This window comes from Lissotriton helveticus, chromosome 6 (assembly GCF_964261635.1).
Source record: "Lissotriton helveticus chromosome 6, aLisHel1.1, whole genome shotgun sequence".
Classification (NCBI taxonomy): Eukaryota; Metazoa; Chordata; class Amphibia; order Caudata; family Salamandridae; genus Lissotriton; species Lissotriton helveticus.
In genome coordinates this window covers 1,105,464,095-1,105,483,967 of record NC_136067.1, presented here as the reverse complement: position 1 = coordinate 1,105,483,967, position 19,873 = coordinate 1,105,464,095, and the positions used below count along the sequence as shown (strand labels likewise).

Here is a 19,873-nt window from a genome sequence, read left to right as displayed (position 1 = left end):
AAAAAAGCTGTTCACAAGTGAGGTACCAGTGTGCATTTATTGCCTTAGTTAAAGATAAGGCAGCCGCCCCACAATACAAACAACAAGCATTTGCAAAGCAATAGGTCTCGAATTTACGAGCGTTTAAGCTATTGTATTGTAAATGCAAGACCTATTTCACTTCAAACAAGTGGCCGTAATGTCCGCGGAGGCTTGAAAGTGAAAGCGTACATGGCAAGGATAGCACGTTGTGCCTGCAGAAAAAGAAAGAGTGCTTACAGATTAAATAAGACATACCGTGTCGCAACAGAGGTAAAAGGGCCAACCGCCATGGAGGTTACAAATGAAGACAAGGCGGTACCAAGGAGGGACTAACAAGCCTAATAACGACTTGCAAGCTATCATTTACGAAGGACAATGACAAATATGGGCGGAGAGTGGGCGGTGCTTTAACCGCATCGCTGCTAGAGCGATTCACCTGCTGTGCTGGACAGCAATAAAAACGGGTGTGGTCATGATGAGCACAGGAGCACTGTACTGCATGACGAGCTGAGCTCGTCATGAGCATGGAAGGGGTTAAAGCCAAACTCCAATACTGCATGCCTCGTAGCAGCGCATGCGCTGCCCGGTCTCGACCTAAAAATTGACAAATATGCTAAAACTGCAGTAGACAGTGCTACAGAGTGTCTTGGTCCTGTGCCATCCAGCGGGTTGGACCCAAGTATTGCAATGACAAATAGTACCCTGCAGCAGGGGCGGCTACGCCCTTATGGGGGTAAAGCGTCGCCCCACTGCTGATAGCCAACAGATGCAAACGTGAAAAATAAAATTATAATAAAACAATTTTAATATCATTTTCGTTTTATTGAGCCAGCCAAGTCATAGGGTGGAACAGGGCTATCCTCAGCTTCAAGGAAGAGTGGGGGGAACTGTAAGTGTTTGGATGGCTGTCTTAGGATGGCCAAACCGACGTGTGCACTTAGCATTTCTCCAACAAGAGCTGTATTGCAAGCCAGGTGGGAAACAGACACAGGCTCCCAGGCCTGGTCTGATTGTCACCTCCTGCATCTCGAGCGCACGCACAGCTGCCCCCTCCCCACACCTCTGATTAAGAAGTCAATATGTAATATTGCATGTAATGTACCATCTCTCTAGTCTTGTCCCATTTATCCCCACCTGTCTTTGTTACAACTTTGCAGCCTATGTCCTTCAACCCCACGATTTAACTAGGTAAACCCCTTCTATTCCAAAGATTGTACTGCAAATAAATACAAACAAATGACTGTCAATACATTCAAGTTCCTGAGAACTTCTGTCATCGACGAATTGGGAACAGCAATAAACGCCGAATACCACTTGCGTTAGTAATTTGAAACGCTCGTAAAAACAAACATTTATTTCGCCCATTATTCGTCCTTTCCGATGATAGAGTCTAATTGGCTGATAACACATTTAACTGCTATACCAGAAACAATGTACTGGTTCCTTGATTTTGATAGGATTCCTGTCAGTGGAGCTCAGAGATGAATTTTGCTTAAATGGCTTTTCTTTAGAATGAGGTAATTCGTTTTCAGCTCGTTCTTTCGTTTCGGGTTATAGATCGCAGCTTTTCAAAGACGGTCGCCATTTTCGCTGTGACTCAAACCCGCCCACTTTATTGGTTCCCACGAAGCCAGCGGTCACTTTTGGCTCCTATATCGACAAGCTAGATGAGGAAGAGGCGGGTGGACAATGGGAGCGTGACTGCTCCTGTCTCTAGGAATGCTGGGAAAATCGACGCACAGATGCACAAGGCAGGACGCTTTCTTATCATATCCCAAGAGACCTTGTACATTAACAGGGTAAGTCTCCGAGGCATACTCTAATATTCACAGCCTATGGCCCTGCATGCCTCGGAAGGGGAGGGGCGAGGGGGGATAATGCACACTGCGCACCTGGGGTCAGCATCACTCACAATCCCAGCGAGGCAAACTCTTCAAAGGAAGCAACGACAGCCAATCAGTGCTGGCACTGCAAACGTTATAACAACTTCATGGTTGTACAGTAATGCTTCCGGTACGACTAAACTACTTTAACTGCGTTGAAAAATACTGCTTGGGCTTTAAGGGAATTGGCGATTTGCACGTCTTCTCTAAAGTGCAGGATCACACTATTCCCTCAAAGTGCAGGATCTCACTATCCCTCTCAAAGTGCTGGATCACATTATTCCCTCAAAGTGCAGGATCTCACTATCCCTCTCAAAGTGATGGACCACATTATTCCCTCAAAGTGCAGGATCACACTATCCCCTCCAAAGATGTGTATCTGACTATCCCCTCAAAGTGCTGGATCACACTATCCCTCTCAAAGTGCTGGATCAGACTATATCCCCTAAAGTGCAGGACCACACTATCCCATCAAAGTGCTGGATCGCACTATCCCTTTCAAAGTGCAGGATCACACTATCCCCTTCAAAGATCTGGATCTGACTATCCCCTCAAAGTGCTAGATCACACTATCCCTCTCAAAGTGCTGGATCACACTATTGCCTCCAAAGATCTGTATCTGACTATCCCCTCAAAGTGCTGGATCTCACTATCACTCTCAATGTGCTGGATCACACTATTCCCTCAAAGTGCAGGATCACAGTATCCCCTCCAAAGATCATGATCTGACTATCCCCCTCAAAGTGTTGGATCACTATCCCTCTCAAAGTGCTGGATCACACTATTCCCTCAAAGTGTAGGATTACACTATCTCCTCCAAAGATCTGGATCTGACTATCCCCTCAAAGTGCAGGATCACACTATCCCATCAAAGTGCTGGGTCACACTAGCGCCTCAAAGTACAGGTTCACACTATCCCCTCAAAGTGTAGGATCACACTATTCCCTCAAAGTGCAGGATCACGCTATCCCCTCAAAGTGCTGGATCACATTAGCGCCTCAATGTGCAGGATTACACTATCCCCTCAAAGTGCTGGGTCAGACTATTCCCTCAAAGTGCAGGATCACACTATCCCCTCAAAGTGCCAGATCACACTATTCCCTAAAAGTGCAGGACCACACTGTCCCCTCAAAGTGCTGGATCACAGCATCCCTCTCAAAGTGCTGGATCACACTAGCACTTCAAAGTGCAGGATCACACTATCCCCTCTAAGTGCAGGATCAACTATCCCCTCAAAGTGTGGATCACACTATTCGCCCAAGGCGCAAGATCACACTAACCCATCAAAGTGCAGGATTACACTTTGCCGGAGAGGTGGTGCACAGTAGTGGGGAATCTCGTGTGATCAGAACTGTAGAGGACGTGCATTTCAGCACTTTAGGGGGATGGAGTGATTCTGCACTGTGGGGAGATGTGATCCAGTAATTCAGACGTGATTTGTGACATAACACTTATCACATCATGTGTGGTCCTGCACCTTGTAGGTGTGGGTGGGTTGTAGCAGGGGCAGTTTAGTGTGATTCTGCAACTTAAGAAAGACATGTCACATGGTGCGGGAGGAGGGCATTGTGTAATCAACACTGTAGAGAACGTTTAATCAAGCCTTTAGGGAGATAACGTCAACCAGCACTTTCAGGAAGTGGTGTTGCACACATAATTGATAGCCTGGGAGTCAGCACTTTGAGGCAGAGATGTTGCCCTGCACAACACAGCTGATTTGTAAAAGGAATAGTATCAAGCACTTTGGGACATGGGGTGCTATGTTGGGGGGCGCTTATGAGACTTAGCACTTTGAAAAAACGGTGGAGCACAGCTACTTGATGTGTAATTCAATATTTGTGACCCCTGTCCTCCGTGGAAGCTGTAAGACCCATTCTGTAGGGCGGATTCTGGGATATGGCATTTCTAGTGAAGATGAGAGATGCAGCGTTTGGTGAGTACTTATGGAGGGGAACGCAGTTATTTCTCTCACTAGACTCTGGACTTCATTTGAGCTAGAACGCCTAGCACTTGTTGGATAAATGTGTAATATAGCACCACGGGGAAGCTGTGGAGTCCAGAATGTATTGGATCCTGTGCAAAGAAGTGATTTGCAAATTATCAAACAGAATGCAGTGGCCAATGGGAAACTGTGCTTTTTATACTCATCAATTCAAATAAGAGAATGTAATATTGTAGTAGTGATTTGAAGAAACACATATCAGGTATGGAAATGTATAGCCCACGTTACAGATGTCACATCAATGAGAATGTTATGGTATTGCTAACTGGAGTGACTAAACCCACATGCACATAAAAAGCTGTGCACTAGAACCCACCGACTGGGCGTTTGACTCATCCATGTCACCAACACAATACCACAATCAAGAATCTCCATGGCCTGGCTGGATTCGAAAGGGGATGTACACAAAATAGCGGATCAGGAGAAATTAAACACAATTTCTTGAGATTTTCCAGCATTAGCTCTGCCTTATTTGGCTGTGAAAGAAGCAGCATTATTTCTAACGTTTTTTGAGCAAAGAATATTAATACATTTCGCATTGCCAATAGCATTTTTTTCTGAATTTGTTTGTTGTAGGTCTTTTGCTGGCAAATCTGCAACGTCAGCAAAGAGGAAAAAGATTAAAAAGGGCGTCGGAGAAATACAAGCTGTAACAGCCTGAGATGCAAATGGCAAAACACATTACAATACCATTTTATTTTCACGTTTTTTTCCAAATCCACTGAATACATAGAAACTTCACAATGCCTATGTTTATGATTAAGGGAGTTTTGGTCTACAACAAACATGCAGTTGCAAAGTCTGCAATTAGCAGAAACACAGGGTTAGTGTCACGAAAAATACCTTTTAGCAACGTATCCAAACCCCTAAACGTCTTTCTGACTCATAAAAGGGTTTTCGTGATCCATTAACACACACAAACAGGAGGAGATGTGAAAAAGGCACCTACCTTCTGTTTGGTGTTACAATAAAATCTATCATTAGTTTGTGACCGCTGTTGCATTTGCAAACTATTGAACCTGTCCCCAAGTTGAGGTGGAAAAGGATCATGTTGGCGGACTTGGGGAGCAAACAGTGATACCACTGCCGACCACAGGCAGTTCTCCCGATGTGTTCCTAAACAAATTACATTTTAAAACCAGCATCTTTCCCTTTAACTGATACAGGTTGCTTTTGTAAAAAAAATATTTCCTTTTCAAGAACGCCTGTATTCTTTCCCAAAACTGTACCTTTGTACCCACAATTGGCACATCTCTGGCCACAGGTAAGCCCCTTGTCAAAGGTAAGCTGGGCCTGTGCACTGAGAGCTCCTGACTGGGTCCAGAGAGTGGGGGTCCCTCTCCATATACTTTACAGGGGGGATCCCTTACTTTTTGTTACGCCACTGGTTGTACCTGGTGAAATACGTGAGGAAACCTGCATTGATGTTTTAGTTATCACACAACTCGAAGGGAACTACGTTAGGGCCTGATGTACTATTCCCATTCGGACACCAGGAAAGTGCAGTTGCACACCGACTGGTTTCAAAATGTTAATGCGATTTGCATTTTGACTTATGTACTAATAGTTTGCGTCACAAACTGTCCAGTTGCAGGGTTGCCATATAACTTGTCTGAAGAACATTAATAAGACAGGTCATATTATGCCGCCCCTTGTAATTGGTTGCGTGTTTTGGGTAAACAACCTTTACAACGAAACTTTTACAACGCACTACCATTACAACGCGGTCATTACAATGCAAACCATTACAACGCATTGCGCTGGGGGGCGCTCTAGGATAGGGAATAAGTTTAATTTACTATCCAACACCTTCCCTGGTGTCCACGGAGACTGGAGTTGGAATAGTAAATTAAACTATTCACTATCCAACACCCAAAAGCACTATGCGTTGTAATGGATTGCGATGTAAAAACCGCGATGTAAAGGCAGGCGTTGTAATAGCCTGCGTTGTAACGTCATACATCCCGTGTTTTGGTGCAAAGAAAAGTGAAGAGTCGACATAGCACACATCCCTGTGTGCCATGCCTGCAAACCACTGCCTGGGCCTAGATAAGTCACCTGTCAAGCAGGGTGCACTAGACCACATGTGAGGATGCTGTCGCAGGAGGAGTGGACTCCTGTCCACCCTTTTGGGTATAAAAACGACTAGTCCCAGATTCTCGTTCCTACACTTTCAAAGGAACTGAATACCTGGTTGATATTACTTGTATCAATGCAGAACCTATTGCTTTCAGAGGGGAAAGCCTTCTTTTCGAGATGGCTTCTGCATCCCCAGATAGTCCTTACCACATGCTGAAACAATACACTTCATGCAATGTAAGAACTCCCTAGGAGGCGGAATGATACAGCCAACAGCACGAGGGTGAGAAGAAATACTCCTGTGCGACGATTCATGATGTGTTTGACAAAGTCTCAAAGTAACGGCTAAAGGCGGCTGGCCCAAACAAGCAATGGCAGAAGGCAGATGACCCAAAGCCCACCCCATTTATATTGAAAAAAGCTATCCTTCATAGGTAGAAATATAGGCAATGGGGAGGAATGATTCTGAGTTGCGGAAAATTACTTAATTCCCTTTCAGAAGAATCATGGCCAGGTAGTTTGGGCTGGACTCTTCCTGATGAAGCATGTCAGAAGCTCTTTGCATAAGGTTTATGATGTCTGAAGTGACACACAGAGCAAACAATGATAGAATGAGGCCTTAGTAAAAACTAGAGCTGAGATTAATTCCATCATTTCATCCACCATCTTTTTGCTTTTCGCAGCAGCTGGTTGAGACATTCTATGAAGGCTCCTTAAGGAGAAGCTTCGATGGCGCCATCTTTTTTTAAACATTTTAAAAATGTGTCCAGAATTTTAAATGTTCAGCACAGATATTTGGGAAAAACGTTATGAGTCAAATGCTCGTCAATGATGTGATTGTAGATGCGGACGACTTAGATACTAACCACCCTGAGAAATTGACACTGCTGTTCAGTGATGGTGCTAAAGACCTCAAAAATGTAGTTGGGCCCACACTAATATTTCTGTTGGTACAGGAAACTTAGAATGACTGGTAAGTGACAGAGAACCATGTACACATATCTAAGCAGGGTACGTTTGGCATGTACAAGTTTGCATAAATTAAGAGACTCCAATGAGGTGTTTGTAATTTACTCTACCATTATCAAATGGAAGTTCATCTGAGACATGTAATAAGATGTCATCTACAATAGCATTTTGAAGTTGCACTCTGCAGAGGCAATCACATGGATAGAAAGCAACGTGAAGCTGAGGATACAAAAGTGAGATTTAATGCAGCAGCATTCAAATGACCTCATGCTGTAAATAAAATATTACCTGATTTCTAATTTTGGTACTGGTTGCTGGGGTTAGGTATTTGTGTTCTAAGTACCAAGCCCTTTCTTGAAACACCAGCTTTGTTCCATATAAAAGACAGAACTAAAGAAAAAACACAGATACAAATACATAATTAGCATAATAGAACAATAATGTATTTGGAATGGCACGTCAATATTACTGAAGCAAATTAAGGCAGTTAATCTTCTAAAATATAGAATAGAAAATAAACATTCTCCAAGATCATATGTATTCTTCCCTCCCATTGCGCAACCCTTTTAAACGGTGTTTCATCACGGAATCAAAGTACGAATAAAAGGCGTGGACAAGGATTTTCAGTGAGAAACTTCCACTTTTTAACTGTAACAGTTTCAATACAAAAAATTAAAAGGGAATGTTTCCCCTAAATATGAAATGCAATGTGGAATCTAATACAACACTGCTACGGGCATTTATTTTCCACCACCACACCATACTACAGAAATAAGCACTGGCAAAGCCAATAGATACGAAGGCAGCAATGAGAAGATGGCAACAACGAAAACTAATTGTAAGCGGCCATTCAAAAAAATAAAAAACGTATTATTGCTTTGATTATACAATGCACAGATGAGATAAAGAATTAAACATGTGATGGCAGTGCACCAAAATGGAGGCGGAACAATATACCAAAACAGCAACAAAAATAAGGCTAGACTTAATTACTCTAGTGAGCTGGTCTAACATAGATTGAAAATGTCTCCAGCCAATGGTAGAAGGTTTCTGAGCCAAAGAAGCCAATGGCTGAAGGTGGCGGAATCAAAGCCCCTTATGGTATGAACGGAATATATTATGTTTGCCATGAAAGGTACAAGAGTCATTACACCCCAAACATTTCAAGTATTAACAAGGTCAATGTCTGGCTTGCCTTTGGAGCCCTGGCTAAAACATTAAAAAGAATGCTGTGGTCCCAAAAAAAAAACCTGATTACTTTCTATATTGAGCGCATGTATGGGATAAACAATTGAAGATGTTGCAATGCAGGCACTGCAGATACGGTGGAATGATGCACACCAAATAGCCAATAGCACTGCGCATGTACAGCAAACCTGGCTGGCTCATGGTGGTAGTTAAGTAAATCCAATCAATCTTACCTCAGAGGCAGGGCACGTTCACCCTTTTTTCTTGCAGGCAGTACAACGAAAAATACGCACTGATCTCAAATCATTGTTAACATTGGCATTGTCGTCAAAGGGTTTGGGTCAAGCCAACCTTAGACGTGTAATATAGTTTTGTTTTTTTTACTTTGCAGTATTGTAAAGCAGGACTATACAGCTGAGGTTCCAGTGAGCCTTCCCGAAACCCATGGATGAACCAAATGGAAATGCAAATAAACTAAGACAGCAAAGAAATGTGAGCGCTAAAAGTAGGTAGATTTTGCAAAACAAAAGAAGAAAGGTAATGGGGAAGATAAGTGTAGTGAGGGGTCACAGGAAGAATCAAATCAAATCAAATTTTATTGGAATAGACCTCATCAGTGATCCACAATATACAAATATCATATATACATAAAATATTGTTAGTCATAGTTCAAACATTTCTAAAACAGCGATACAGTTTTAAAAAATGTAAATACTTTATAGCATACAAATTCATCCAGGGGAACTCTTATTAACTCAAACAGATCTATGGTTCTAGAGATATTATACTTAGTGCAGATAGGTTTTATAAAAAAGCTGCATGCTTCAACCAGATGTATGTTGGGAGAAATTAATAATACACGTTCCAAGTCTTAGGTTCCTCCACTACAAAGATCGCAGAGGCCAGATTTGTCAAATGTGCCCCCCAGTTTTTATTTGGATCTTTTAGTGGTAGTGTCCTCAGTCTTAACATCAGAATGGGATGCCTGACCTTATGTTCTAATGAGAAACTCAGATATTTGGGTCTGACTTTACATTCCACTGCTGCTACAAAAGGCTTATAATGAGACAGCTGAAGGCAATGAAACTTAACTACATCAAAGAACAATCTTGGGCTGGATTTTTTTCAGGAAAAGCTTCAAAAGAGCTGGTGACCAGGATTGGAGGAGTTTTATGGAGCATTGGAAATACTTCAGAGCAGTCGCTAAGTTCTCTTTATAGATATTTTTCCATGAGTCAGCCCTAAAAGTTTATTGACGTTCAAGCGCTCTCAGAGAGCCTGCGGGTGCATGTAATGAGTTATAGGCCCATCTGATAAGATTTGCCAAGGGTCTTGTATGTGCGCTAACTACATCTAGTTCTAGTCGAAGTAATTGTACAGGTGTGGCTTGGCTTGTAGATGTGATCGTACGCAGATTTCCTTCTTTAAGATTTAAAAAAAAATAATTTGTAGAGATGTACTCTAGTCCGTAGATTAGTATATCGAGTAATCTTTGTGCGATAAATTTCCAGGAGGGCAAGAAAATGTCATCTCCTCGAGGACTGATAAAACCTTTTTATTGCACTAAGGTGAGCTACTACTTTTAATGCAGTCAGTTGGAAATGCAAAGCAGTTAAAGAGACTGAGAAAAAACTCCCTCTAGATATGTATAAGTAGATACTAGTTCGACTGGTGTTCCTCCTAATTTCCAGGTGAAGGGTTTAACCTTTTTCCTTCCCCATAACGTTAATATTTTCGTTTTTTAGATATTTATTTTAATTTCTTTTATTTCTGTATAATTAAAAAGTACCTCAATGTTATGCTGAAGACAAGAAGAAGGAAGAGCCAGTCAGAAGAGAGGTAGAAAATAATGAAATGAGAGAAAATACAGGATTGAGAGTGAATGAGGTGATTAGAGTTAGATGCAGTCAGAGGAGAGTTTAACATCTCTTTTGAAATATTAATACTTTGGTATACTTCTTAGGTTTTATTACCTCTCAAGATTTTTGAGGAGAAAAACAGGCACTTAAGTTGATGACGATAGAGGCCGTTGACTGTTATACACACTAGTTTGATTTTTCCTACAATGGATGTGAAATGGTCAACTTTTTCATATCTGAAGCCTCGCAGCTGAATGAAGTAGCAGCTTGAGAGAGTCAATGTGCATTAGGCTTTTTCCATAGTCCATGCTCGAGAAGACGAATGAGCTACTAGTAGAAATTCATTTGAATGCAATAAGAATGTATATATCGCCAGTGAGTGGATAGTGGAGCTCAAAGTTCAAGTTGAACAGTCATAACGTGAAAGGTGAGTGCCCATCAAGAAGGGAAACAGCCTTTTACAACGAGGTAAATACATCGCATGCCTTTGCCTCGGATTTTTTAGCACCCATATTTTTACCGCGATTATGCATTTACAGAGCATGTCATTACTTCACTGTTGAGGGTTGCCCTGAAGTGAGCAGTAAGTGATCCCGAGAGTCATTTTTTTATTACATTTTGATTTATTTTGTCTGTGTAGCAAGCTAAATTCTGTATTTATAGTCTCGCTGTTCAAATCAGATGAAGTGCCAGCCGGAACTTGGGAGGAGTTGGCATTAGAAGTAATCGATCTGAAGAAAGTTACAACAGATCTAATCATTTAATTACTGGAAACATTCTGACCAGAAGGCTGGCGGTAACTGACAACGGTTTTGGAATTCTTCCCAAGAACCGGCAGTATTTTCTAAAGGTATATGGGACTAAGTATGAGTGCAAAGCTGTGTAAGAACTTTGCAGTAAAGAATTTGTGGTATATCATGTAATTCAAAACATCATACCATTTTTGACTAAATGCAGGCGTTACCTTTGTTCAACATTCAGTGAATGTAGTCAAGTATTTAAGTTGTTTTTTTGCAAAAGACTATGGAATTGTGCTAGCATCTTGACACCTAAACTGAGGTAATAGCAGGGCTTTAAGTGGGCCGGGTCTCACCGGTGCTGAGCACCGGCAGTTTTTTAAAGGGGGCATCGAAACGGGTTTCTATTGGGCTCTGTTTTGTGCCCTGGCGCAGGCGGTTCGCTTTTTTCCAGACTGCTGTGACCGCAGGCACATCGATGTGCGCGTGTTCACACTGCTCACTTCTCGCTAGTGGAGAAGTTACAGCATGACGTCATGTCAGGTGAGCGTTGTAGGGGAAGGGAAATCCTTTTAAGAGTCATTTTCTCCTCTGGATTTCCCTTCTCTTTTTGAAACTCAGGAGGAGCAGCATTGTCGTGGTGTCAGCAGGGCTTTAAGTGGAAGCTTTTTCAATATTATATACAAGCCATAATTGCTGTTTATTTATCTTGTATAACTAACTTTCAATGACAAAGCCAATAGTCCTGACTTGTTGTAGGTATGATGTTACTTGTTGTATCATATATCTGGATGGAATGGCAAAAACAGCAAAATATAATTCGGGCGGCTCACTATGCTAAACACAGATTTTTAGCTTATGTGTTTTTAAGCCACACCCTTAATTACATTGGCCACGCCCCTTTGAGAGCCCCCCAGTTTTTGCAACCCACTTAAAGCCCTGGGTAATAGGATCTTATCTCACAATAGGGGGGTTGGGAACAGCCAGCAGTTGGAGAGTTGAATGGGGGCAGGCTGCGGTTTCCTCAGCAAAGGCATAATTTGAACGTTTTTTGTGTGCCAGGGAAAGAATATTCTTGTAGGAACACCAGCTTTTGCCGGAGAGCTCAACATTCTTTTGGCAGTTCTTACAACATTAAAGTAATCAAGCCAGAAGTTGGGCACTATTGCTCACACCTGCGAGTGAAATTGACTGTTGATTAAACTGAATGGGCCTGATCACCATGTGGGGGTCCGCCAAGAGGGATGGGTAATTAAAAACCATTAGCACCATGCAAGGAAGGGAAGTAAGGCTGTTAACATCCCTCCCTCCCAGAAGGTGAATTCAGGAGGTTCTGTCCGGCAGCAGAAGCACAACACATGTTGGATCTCCCCTTACTTCGCGAAGGGGGACTACAAACACAAACGGCAAGCATAAAAAAACTAACATTGTTTTGTTATTGTGCTCCTTTTCAAGGCTTGTTAGGGTTTGCTTCCCCTTGAGTGAAGGAAGGGTCGTGCCAGCACCGCATGGATGAGAAAGCAGCTTCTTGTGATAAAAATAGCTGGGACTGCATTGGTCTGGTGGCCCAGCAAAGGCGTTTGTCTCCTTCCAGAGCTTGAATGAAAAAAATAAGCTTAAATCGAAGGGGAGATGAAACACCTGGACAGGACATATCACCCGTTCAGAAAGGTGGGAGCTCGGGAGCTACGGCCCACAAAGGGAGCTTTCTGAGTGGTTAGACAGCTCCTAACATTTGAAATAGAATGGTCATCTTGTTTAGGTGCTCCGTCGAGTTGGCTTGAATTTTGACCGTAAGGTACCAGGGTATTAGATAAAATTTGTCTTTGTGCCCATAGCAAATGCGTGGTGACTTCCTACGTAGTGAAAATTTGTTGATAAAGAAGTTCTCAAATTGTATGCAGATCGATTTAGAGTAAATTGGCTGAAGGTTTGTTGGAGGATTGGATTTAAAGATTACTATCTGGGCTAGTTCTTTGGGTCTGTTCATAGAGAACTGATTCTTAACCTGCAGATGTGGTGCTCTGGTGTGGATGTTTTTGAGCTTGTATTTCCTTTTTGCTTTCAGGGCAAAGAGGGTAGTGAAGGTTTTAGTTTTCTCTGCTTTGCCTCTATTTTTCAGAGTTCCTTCATTTTGAAGAACATAAAATCAGAAAACCAAGAGATTTGACTCTTCGATCTAGGCATAATTGCATTTTATGACAGACATTGGGCTGAAGTGTATTAACTTAGGAGCACCGGGCAGGCACATGGAAAGATAAAGGGGCTGATTTGGATCTGGGTGGATGGGATACTCCATCACATAAGTGTTAGATATCCCGTCTGCCGTATTACAAGTGCCACAGAATGTAATGCAGTTGTAATTCAGCGGATGGGTTTCCGTCACGTTTGTGACAGAGTATCCCATCTGCCAAGACTTAAATCAGGCCAAAGTTATCAACCACCAAATTATCATCTCCAGCCTTAGTCTACTTGAAACCTGTGTTAACTTTCCCATTATCACAATCAAAAATCACAGGCCACCTCGCACTTTAACTATACCTAATCGGTGAAACATAGTAACCATACTCAGGTAACTATTGAACCACGAGCTACTCCCACATCATCCACTCCTCTCTACACAGTCTGATGCATAACTGCAGATCTGCAATAAAGCACTGTGTGGATGTATCCAACACCATTGTTAGTATCGATCTAGATATTGTTGTTCTATAAGAATCCTAGCTTTTAGATACATTACATAACATTCTGGACGTCCTCCTTCCTCTGCATTAGTCCTTTCTCCATAGTTAAGAACTCAATTCTCTGTAGAAGACTTCCCAATGACCAATACTACTCTTTTCAATGCTTATCCCTGGAAGTTACAGCTCTCAATGCCTCAGCGATTAGATTAGATATTATCTACGACCCTCCAGGCGACAATACCACATTCATTGAGGAACATATTACGAACGATCTGACAATCTCCAAGTCAGGCAGTTTGCTTGCAGACTTAAATGTGCAATGAGGAAGTGCTAGAGAACCTGGGATTAAAATGCTCTCTTTTTCCCTTAGAGGGAATAAGGTTCTACAATACTGTCAAGGAGCATACCTCTTCCTTCCAACACCATGGAAAAAGCCGAAAGTTGGATATCTAATTATATCTTATTACTTCGATCCCCTGAAAAACAGTTTTTGCTAATCTCTCCCAAAAATGATCCAACCTGCCTGTACATTCATGCATCAATTCCTGTACTCTCCAGTACTGCAAACTATCAATTGTAGATAAAGTGAAATGCCTGGGTTTTATCACTGACAAAAGACTAAACCTACAACTGCAAATCCCTACTATGGCTAGAAGGACACATTACTTACAGTAACAACTTAACTGGTAGAGACTCTATCTAACCGAAGATTCACCATCTTAGAATATTCTCCAGGCATCAGTCTCGATTTGGAAAATCTTGTGCAGTACCTCTATGCACTGGTAGGTGGTGTCGATCAGCTCAGCGACGCAAGAGATGTTGCGGTGCCCATATAAACGCCACCCTGGCATGCAGATATCCATTTCTTTTGTGATTGTTTTTGCACCAAAAACATGAAGCCACGTTAAAACCAATGTACATGTATCAACCGGTGTGCAGAATCTAGCGGGATCTTTTGAGAAAACAGCCCAAGTCACAGAGCATGGAGGATTGGAGGGTTGGTGAGGAATCTGTGGTTAGAAAGATTTCCTACCAGATAAGGCATTACCAAAGTTAAGTAACTTTTCCACTTGATAAAGGCTACTAACCAGAGATTCCTCGCCTTCAAATAGATACCCCAGCAATACCTTCCCGGAGGTTGGTCTGCAAACTTGCTAGACCAAAAAGTCCTGGAGGACCGGGCTGTCAGGGCAGTAGTGTTTGGCAAACTTGTGCAGAGATGCTCACGTAGCTGCCTGTCAAATGTCCAGGACTGATACCCCGCATTCTAACGCAATAGTGGCAGCTTTGTTCCTATTGGAATGGGCACATGGCCCTTTTGGAAGTTCTTTTTTCACCTGATACAAAGGCCAATTCATTGGGAGATGGTGCAGTTTTGGACGGCCTTACCCTTCTTTGCTCCAGTAAACCCAATAAAGAGCTGATCATCCACCCAGTGATCTTTGGTACAATCAATGAAAAAAGGGAGCTCTTTAGGGTCTAAGCAATGGAGCCTTTTCTCTTCCTTGGAAGAGTGAGGCGGAGCATAGAAAGTAGGCAGTGATACTCAGGGTAACATGAAAGGGGGTGATCACTTTCAGAAGAAAAGAGGCATGCATCCCGAAGACCAGCTTGTATCGAAAAAAGGTGGTGTATGGAGGGTTCATGGAAAGAACTTGAAGCTTGCTCACTCTCCTGGCTGATGTGATAGTCATCAGAAAAGCAGTCTTGATTGTGAGGAACTGTAAAGGACAAGAATGGAGGAGTTCGAAAGGAGTACACATGGGGAATGTATGGACAAGATTCTGATCCCATTGTGGCATGACAAATGGGGCAGGAGAAAAAATATATGTAATCCCTTAAGGAAACGAGTCGCAACTACTGAAATAAAAAGGGAAGGATGATCCGGCTGCCGGAGGAAGGCCAAGATGGTTCACAAATAACCTTTAACAGTGCCCAAGGAAAGGCCAGGCAAGGGAAAGAACAAACAACAAAACCTCTGACAAAGGTGCAGAAAGGGGATCCACTAGGCGTGTGGAACACCATTCCATAAGCTTCTCCCAATGGCAGGTGTAGATGAATTTGGTAGATGGAAGCCTGGCTGCCAGTATAACATCACAGACTTCAGGAGGAAGAGCAAACACTCTCTATTGTCACCACTAATTCTCCACGCACAAAGTTGAAGAGCACGCAAGTTTGAAAGTAGCCCCCTACCATGTTGCTGAGGCAGGAGGTCCTACCAGAGGGGCAGCCTGATCGAAGGAGCAACGCTCATGCTCTGGATATCACACCCTATGAGCCCAATCCTGGGTCACTAGGATGACTTGGGCGAAGTCAGTCCACGTCTTCTTGAGAACTCGCCGCAGTGATGGTATTGGCAGATAGGCGTACAGAAGTCCTGAAATCCACTCAATAAGAAATGTGTCTCCGACTGAGAGCCACCTTGGAAATTCCAAAGAGTAGAAGCAATGACATTGTGCATTCCCGACGGTGGCGAAAAGATCAAGCAAAGACTTTCCTCACTCTAGAAAAAGAGTGGGTGCCATTTCCTGGTGCAGATGCCATTCATGGTCTGCCAGGCACCGCCGCTTCAGCTCATCCACCCTGACATTCAAATAACCTGCAATGTGCTTAACAACCGGAAAGATGTTCTGCCACTCCAGCCAGGTACAGATTCTTTTGCCACAGAAGTCACGGCCTCACCCTGCCTTGGTTGTTGCAATACCATTTGGTGTTGGTGTTGTCCCTGGACACCTGAACCAGCCTCCCCTTGATGGGTGGTAGAAAGACTTCCAGTTCCAGGCAGATTTCTCTCAGCTCCAACAAATTTATATGGAGCCGAGACTTCGCTGGAGACCAGAGTCTTCTGATCTCAATCTCTTTAAGATGGCAGAACAACCCAGCAGCAACACATCTGTCACCACTTCGAGATCTGGGAGGGGAAGGGAGATGGGTCTGTTGCTGACCCAACTGCAGTCAATCCACCATTATTGCAGATATTTTGCAGTTCCTCTTGATATATGGACCAGGTCGAAGAGGTTTCCCTTGATGCTGCGTCCATTGGGACTTCAGGTCCCACTGCAAAGCCAGCACATGATTTACTAACAGGATACAGGAAGCCACGAGGCCCAGCAGCCTAAGTGTCAGTCTCACCAGAATCCAAGATAGAGGCTGAAACATCAGTATCATAGCCTGAATATCTTGCATTTACTGCTCCGGAAGAATGGTCTGAAACTGCACTGTGTCTAGAATGGCTCAGATGAAAGGAAGCATCTGAAAGGGAGTCATGTGTGACTTTGGCAGGTTGATGGAAAACATCAGTGAATTCAGGAGATCTGCCATAGTCTGGAGGAGGGACGAGCATGCTTTCAACAGTCAGTCGTCAAGGTAGGGGAAGACTGGAACCCCTGACCTCCACAGATGCAATGCAACCACTGCCATCACCTTAGTGAACACCCCCGGGGCGCTGGTGAGGCGAAAAGTGACCACAGCAAACTGAAATGTTCATTTCCCATCGTAATCCGCAGGTAACGTCTGTGGGCAGGCAGGGCAAGGATATGAAAATAGGCATCCTGTAAGACTAACGCTACCAACCAGTCCGCGGTTTCCAGGGTAGACAAGACCTGAGCCAACATGAGCATTTTTAACTTCTATTTCCTCAGGAAGTAAAGGAGAAGGCACAAGTCTAAGATAGGGCAGAGGCCTCCGTCCATCTTCTGTACCAAAAAGTAGCAACCATGCCATCTCTCAGGCACCCTCTCAATGGCCCCCTTGGCCAAAGGAGCCTGCACTTCCTGGTGGAGCAAAGCAAGATGGCCCTCTGACAGCTGTTCTTGGGTTGGTGGCATGGAGCACTCACTCGTCCGATGTAATGGTGGCACATTGGGACAGGTGATGTCTGATCCTGCCGCCCACAGGGTGCGTGTGCCGGTTGGAGAGCACACTAATGAGGCTTGGGGGTTGCAGTGGCCAGGTGCAGCGTACTTGGCAGCTCACTGGGTATGGTCCCCGTGTCCTCTTTGGGCTCAGCAGCCCCTCACCCAAAAGGACTTGGCAGGCTGTTGTACCAGGTAGAGCTGGTGCTGTGGACACCCACAATTGCACCTTCTGCTGCTGCAGTGGGGATGAAAGGACTGAGGTAGGGTTAAAAGGAAGAGGCCCTAAGATTGAGCCATGACACTACTCTGGTGAAAGCATTTGGGTGCTGCTTTGACCTTCTTGCCACACAGGCAGGACCCATCCAAGGGCATGCCAATCAGAGATAACTGAACATCCTGCAATGCAAAGGCTGGTGGAAGAAAAGATGTGCTTCCTGAAGGTATCCAGCCTTTGGGATTTCTTGTCTAGTGGTGTGATAGGGAACAAGCTTGGGTCGATTTTGTCCGCATAGGCCTGGACCTCCAGGCTCTCTGGGAAAGGGTGCAAGGAAAGGAAGGCTGTGTCCCATGCGGTGGGGCGAAGCCAAAGGGCTATCATTTTTTTTAACACATTTTTTATTGTTTTACATATAGTATTACATAGGTATTTCCAAATCATGTATTGGCTTAACGTACGTACGTGGTGAAGAACAAGAACATTAGTATGTTCAATACAGAAGCTATATCTCAAATATACATAAGTATTCGTTTTTGTTACAAAGGAATCATGTATTACAGGATTAAACATATAATGTGCAGTTTGTCATCATCCGATAGTCTAATATAGCCCTATTCTCCTAATATGTCTAATCAACTACGTCATTGGGCTATCACGCAGTGCACATGGGTTCCCTATTGGTGATGTGGTAGGGAAAGTGCTTGGGTGGATTTTGGCCATGAAGACCTGTGCCACCAAGCTCCCCAGGAAGGGGTGCTGGTGAAGGAAGGCTAGGTCCCTTCGGACAGGACAATGCAGTTGGGCAATCATGCCATGCAGAGGACCCCTGCACAGTGTTTAACCCAGGCCTGCAGGAGTGTCTGTGAGGGCTTCATTAAGGGTCTGCAATGGTTCTGGGGGGTCTGCCGTTGTCATTGTTATACAGTTATACATTTTGTGCTTCAGTGAACTTTGATGAGATTTCATTGGACTTTAATTTTGTTAATATTCTGCTGTACTTACGATGGTAATGAACTGAGTTTGTATTTTAATGTGCTTTTATGTAATAATTGTGCGTATATCTTATATGGACCTATTGGAGATCCAAATTCTTAATAAATATTGAATTGAAATTGATTGAATTCTGGGGTGCCTGCCCTGGCCTGAAGAACCTTGGTCAAAACATTTCTCTTGACCTTAACAGTAGGCAGCTGAAGGTCAAGAAACTATGCAGCCCTGCGTATCACTGTGGCACATGATGCACCTTCCTCCAAAGCCTGGTCTGAAGGGGAAAGTATGCCATTATCTGGTGAAGTGTCTAGTCAATTGGCATCTCCCAGCTCATCATACAGTTTTCCCGATCAGCAGAGTCCTCTTCCAAAGGACCATACACCTCCTCCTCAGCACCTTGGAGGTCATAGGGTGACTGTAAAGGAGGAAAGTCCAGGGGGTGCTGAGCGCAGGGTGACGCCGGACTCTGCATCGACAGGTCCAGGGCAGGCACTGGGTTGACTTTGGGAATGACGAATGGCTCGGCATTGTGGTAGACACTGAACAGAATGGAACCAGGGTTGGTGGTGGTACCCAAGGCATTGTTGTCCTGGATTGGGATGGATCCTGAGGGCGCAGCAGGCATCAGGGGAGAACCCGCTGGTAGTAACCCAACTGGGCCACCTCTCGGCTCCATGTGGGCCCGAAGGTGCAGCAGAGGGAATAGGCACCCCAAAGATACCATGCATGGTGTCACAAAATTGGGCAGATATTGCCCTGGTTCCAGGAAACTCTGGGAAGTGCAGGGTGGGCAAAGACACTGGCTCCGCAGGTGGAATGAGGGAGCTGGACTTAAAAGCACGAGGTCAAGCAGATGAAGCCAAAGAACAATTCAACAACTTCTTTATGTGCTTCTTGGACATACCCAACTTCGACAAATAGGTCTTGGAACTCGAAGACGACCGTCCGAGGGAACGACTCCTGGAACGGTCTCGAGAACATTCACAGGAATGAGATCAGTACCGAAAAGGAGCCTTCTTCTGCCACGTTGCCAGGAGCTTTAGCGCCTGCTCACAAATAGCTTTCGGGTGCATGGACTTGCAAGCTTAAAAATAGAAATTTCAATGAAAAGTTAAAAATAAGTTGGCCAAAAATTGGCCAAGGTAGCTTTCCAGATCCACGCTGGTGGCACACAAAGAAAGGAACTGATGATGTCAGCATGCCCAGTGGTACTAATATGACCAACACAGCATCACTTCCGACATGTTTGACTCTGAAGCAGAGCCAATCAATGCCACTTACCGACATGTAGAGGTACTGCTCAGAATGTTTGAATATTCTAGGGTGAGGAGTCTGCAGTTAGAAGCCTTTGCAGTATCAGGCAGTTTATTTCAGAGCAAGACCTAAA

The 19,873-nt window shown here is 43.8% G+C and overlaps 1 protein-coding gene across 1 annotated transcript in view; it reads right to left on the bottom strand.

Annotated features, from left to right (window-relative positions):
• ACOXL (acyl-CoA oxidase like) overlaps positions 1 to 19,873 on the bottom strand; it is a 969,051-nt gene that overhangs the window by 89,996 nt on the left and 859,182 nt on the right. Inside the window, exon 18 of the mRNA XM_078648763.1 lies at positions 7,243 to 7,344. Coding sequence (XP_078504889.1) covers positions 7,243 to 7,344 — 102 coding nt within the window. The remainder of the gene's footprint in view (positions 1 to 7,242; positions 7,345 to 19,873) is intronic.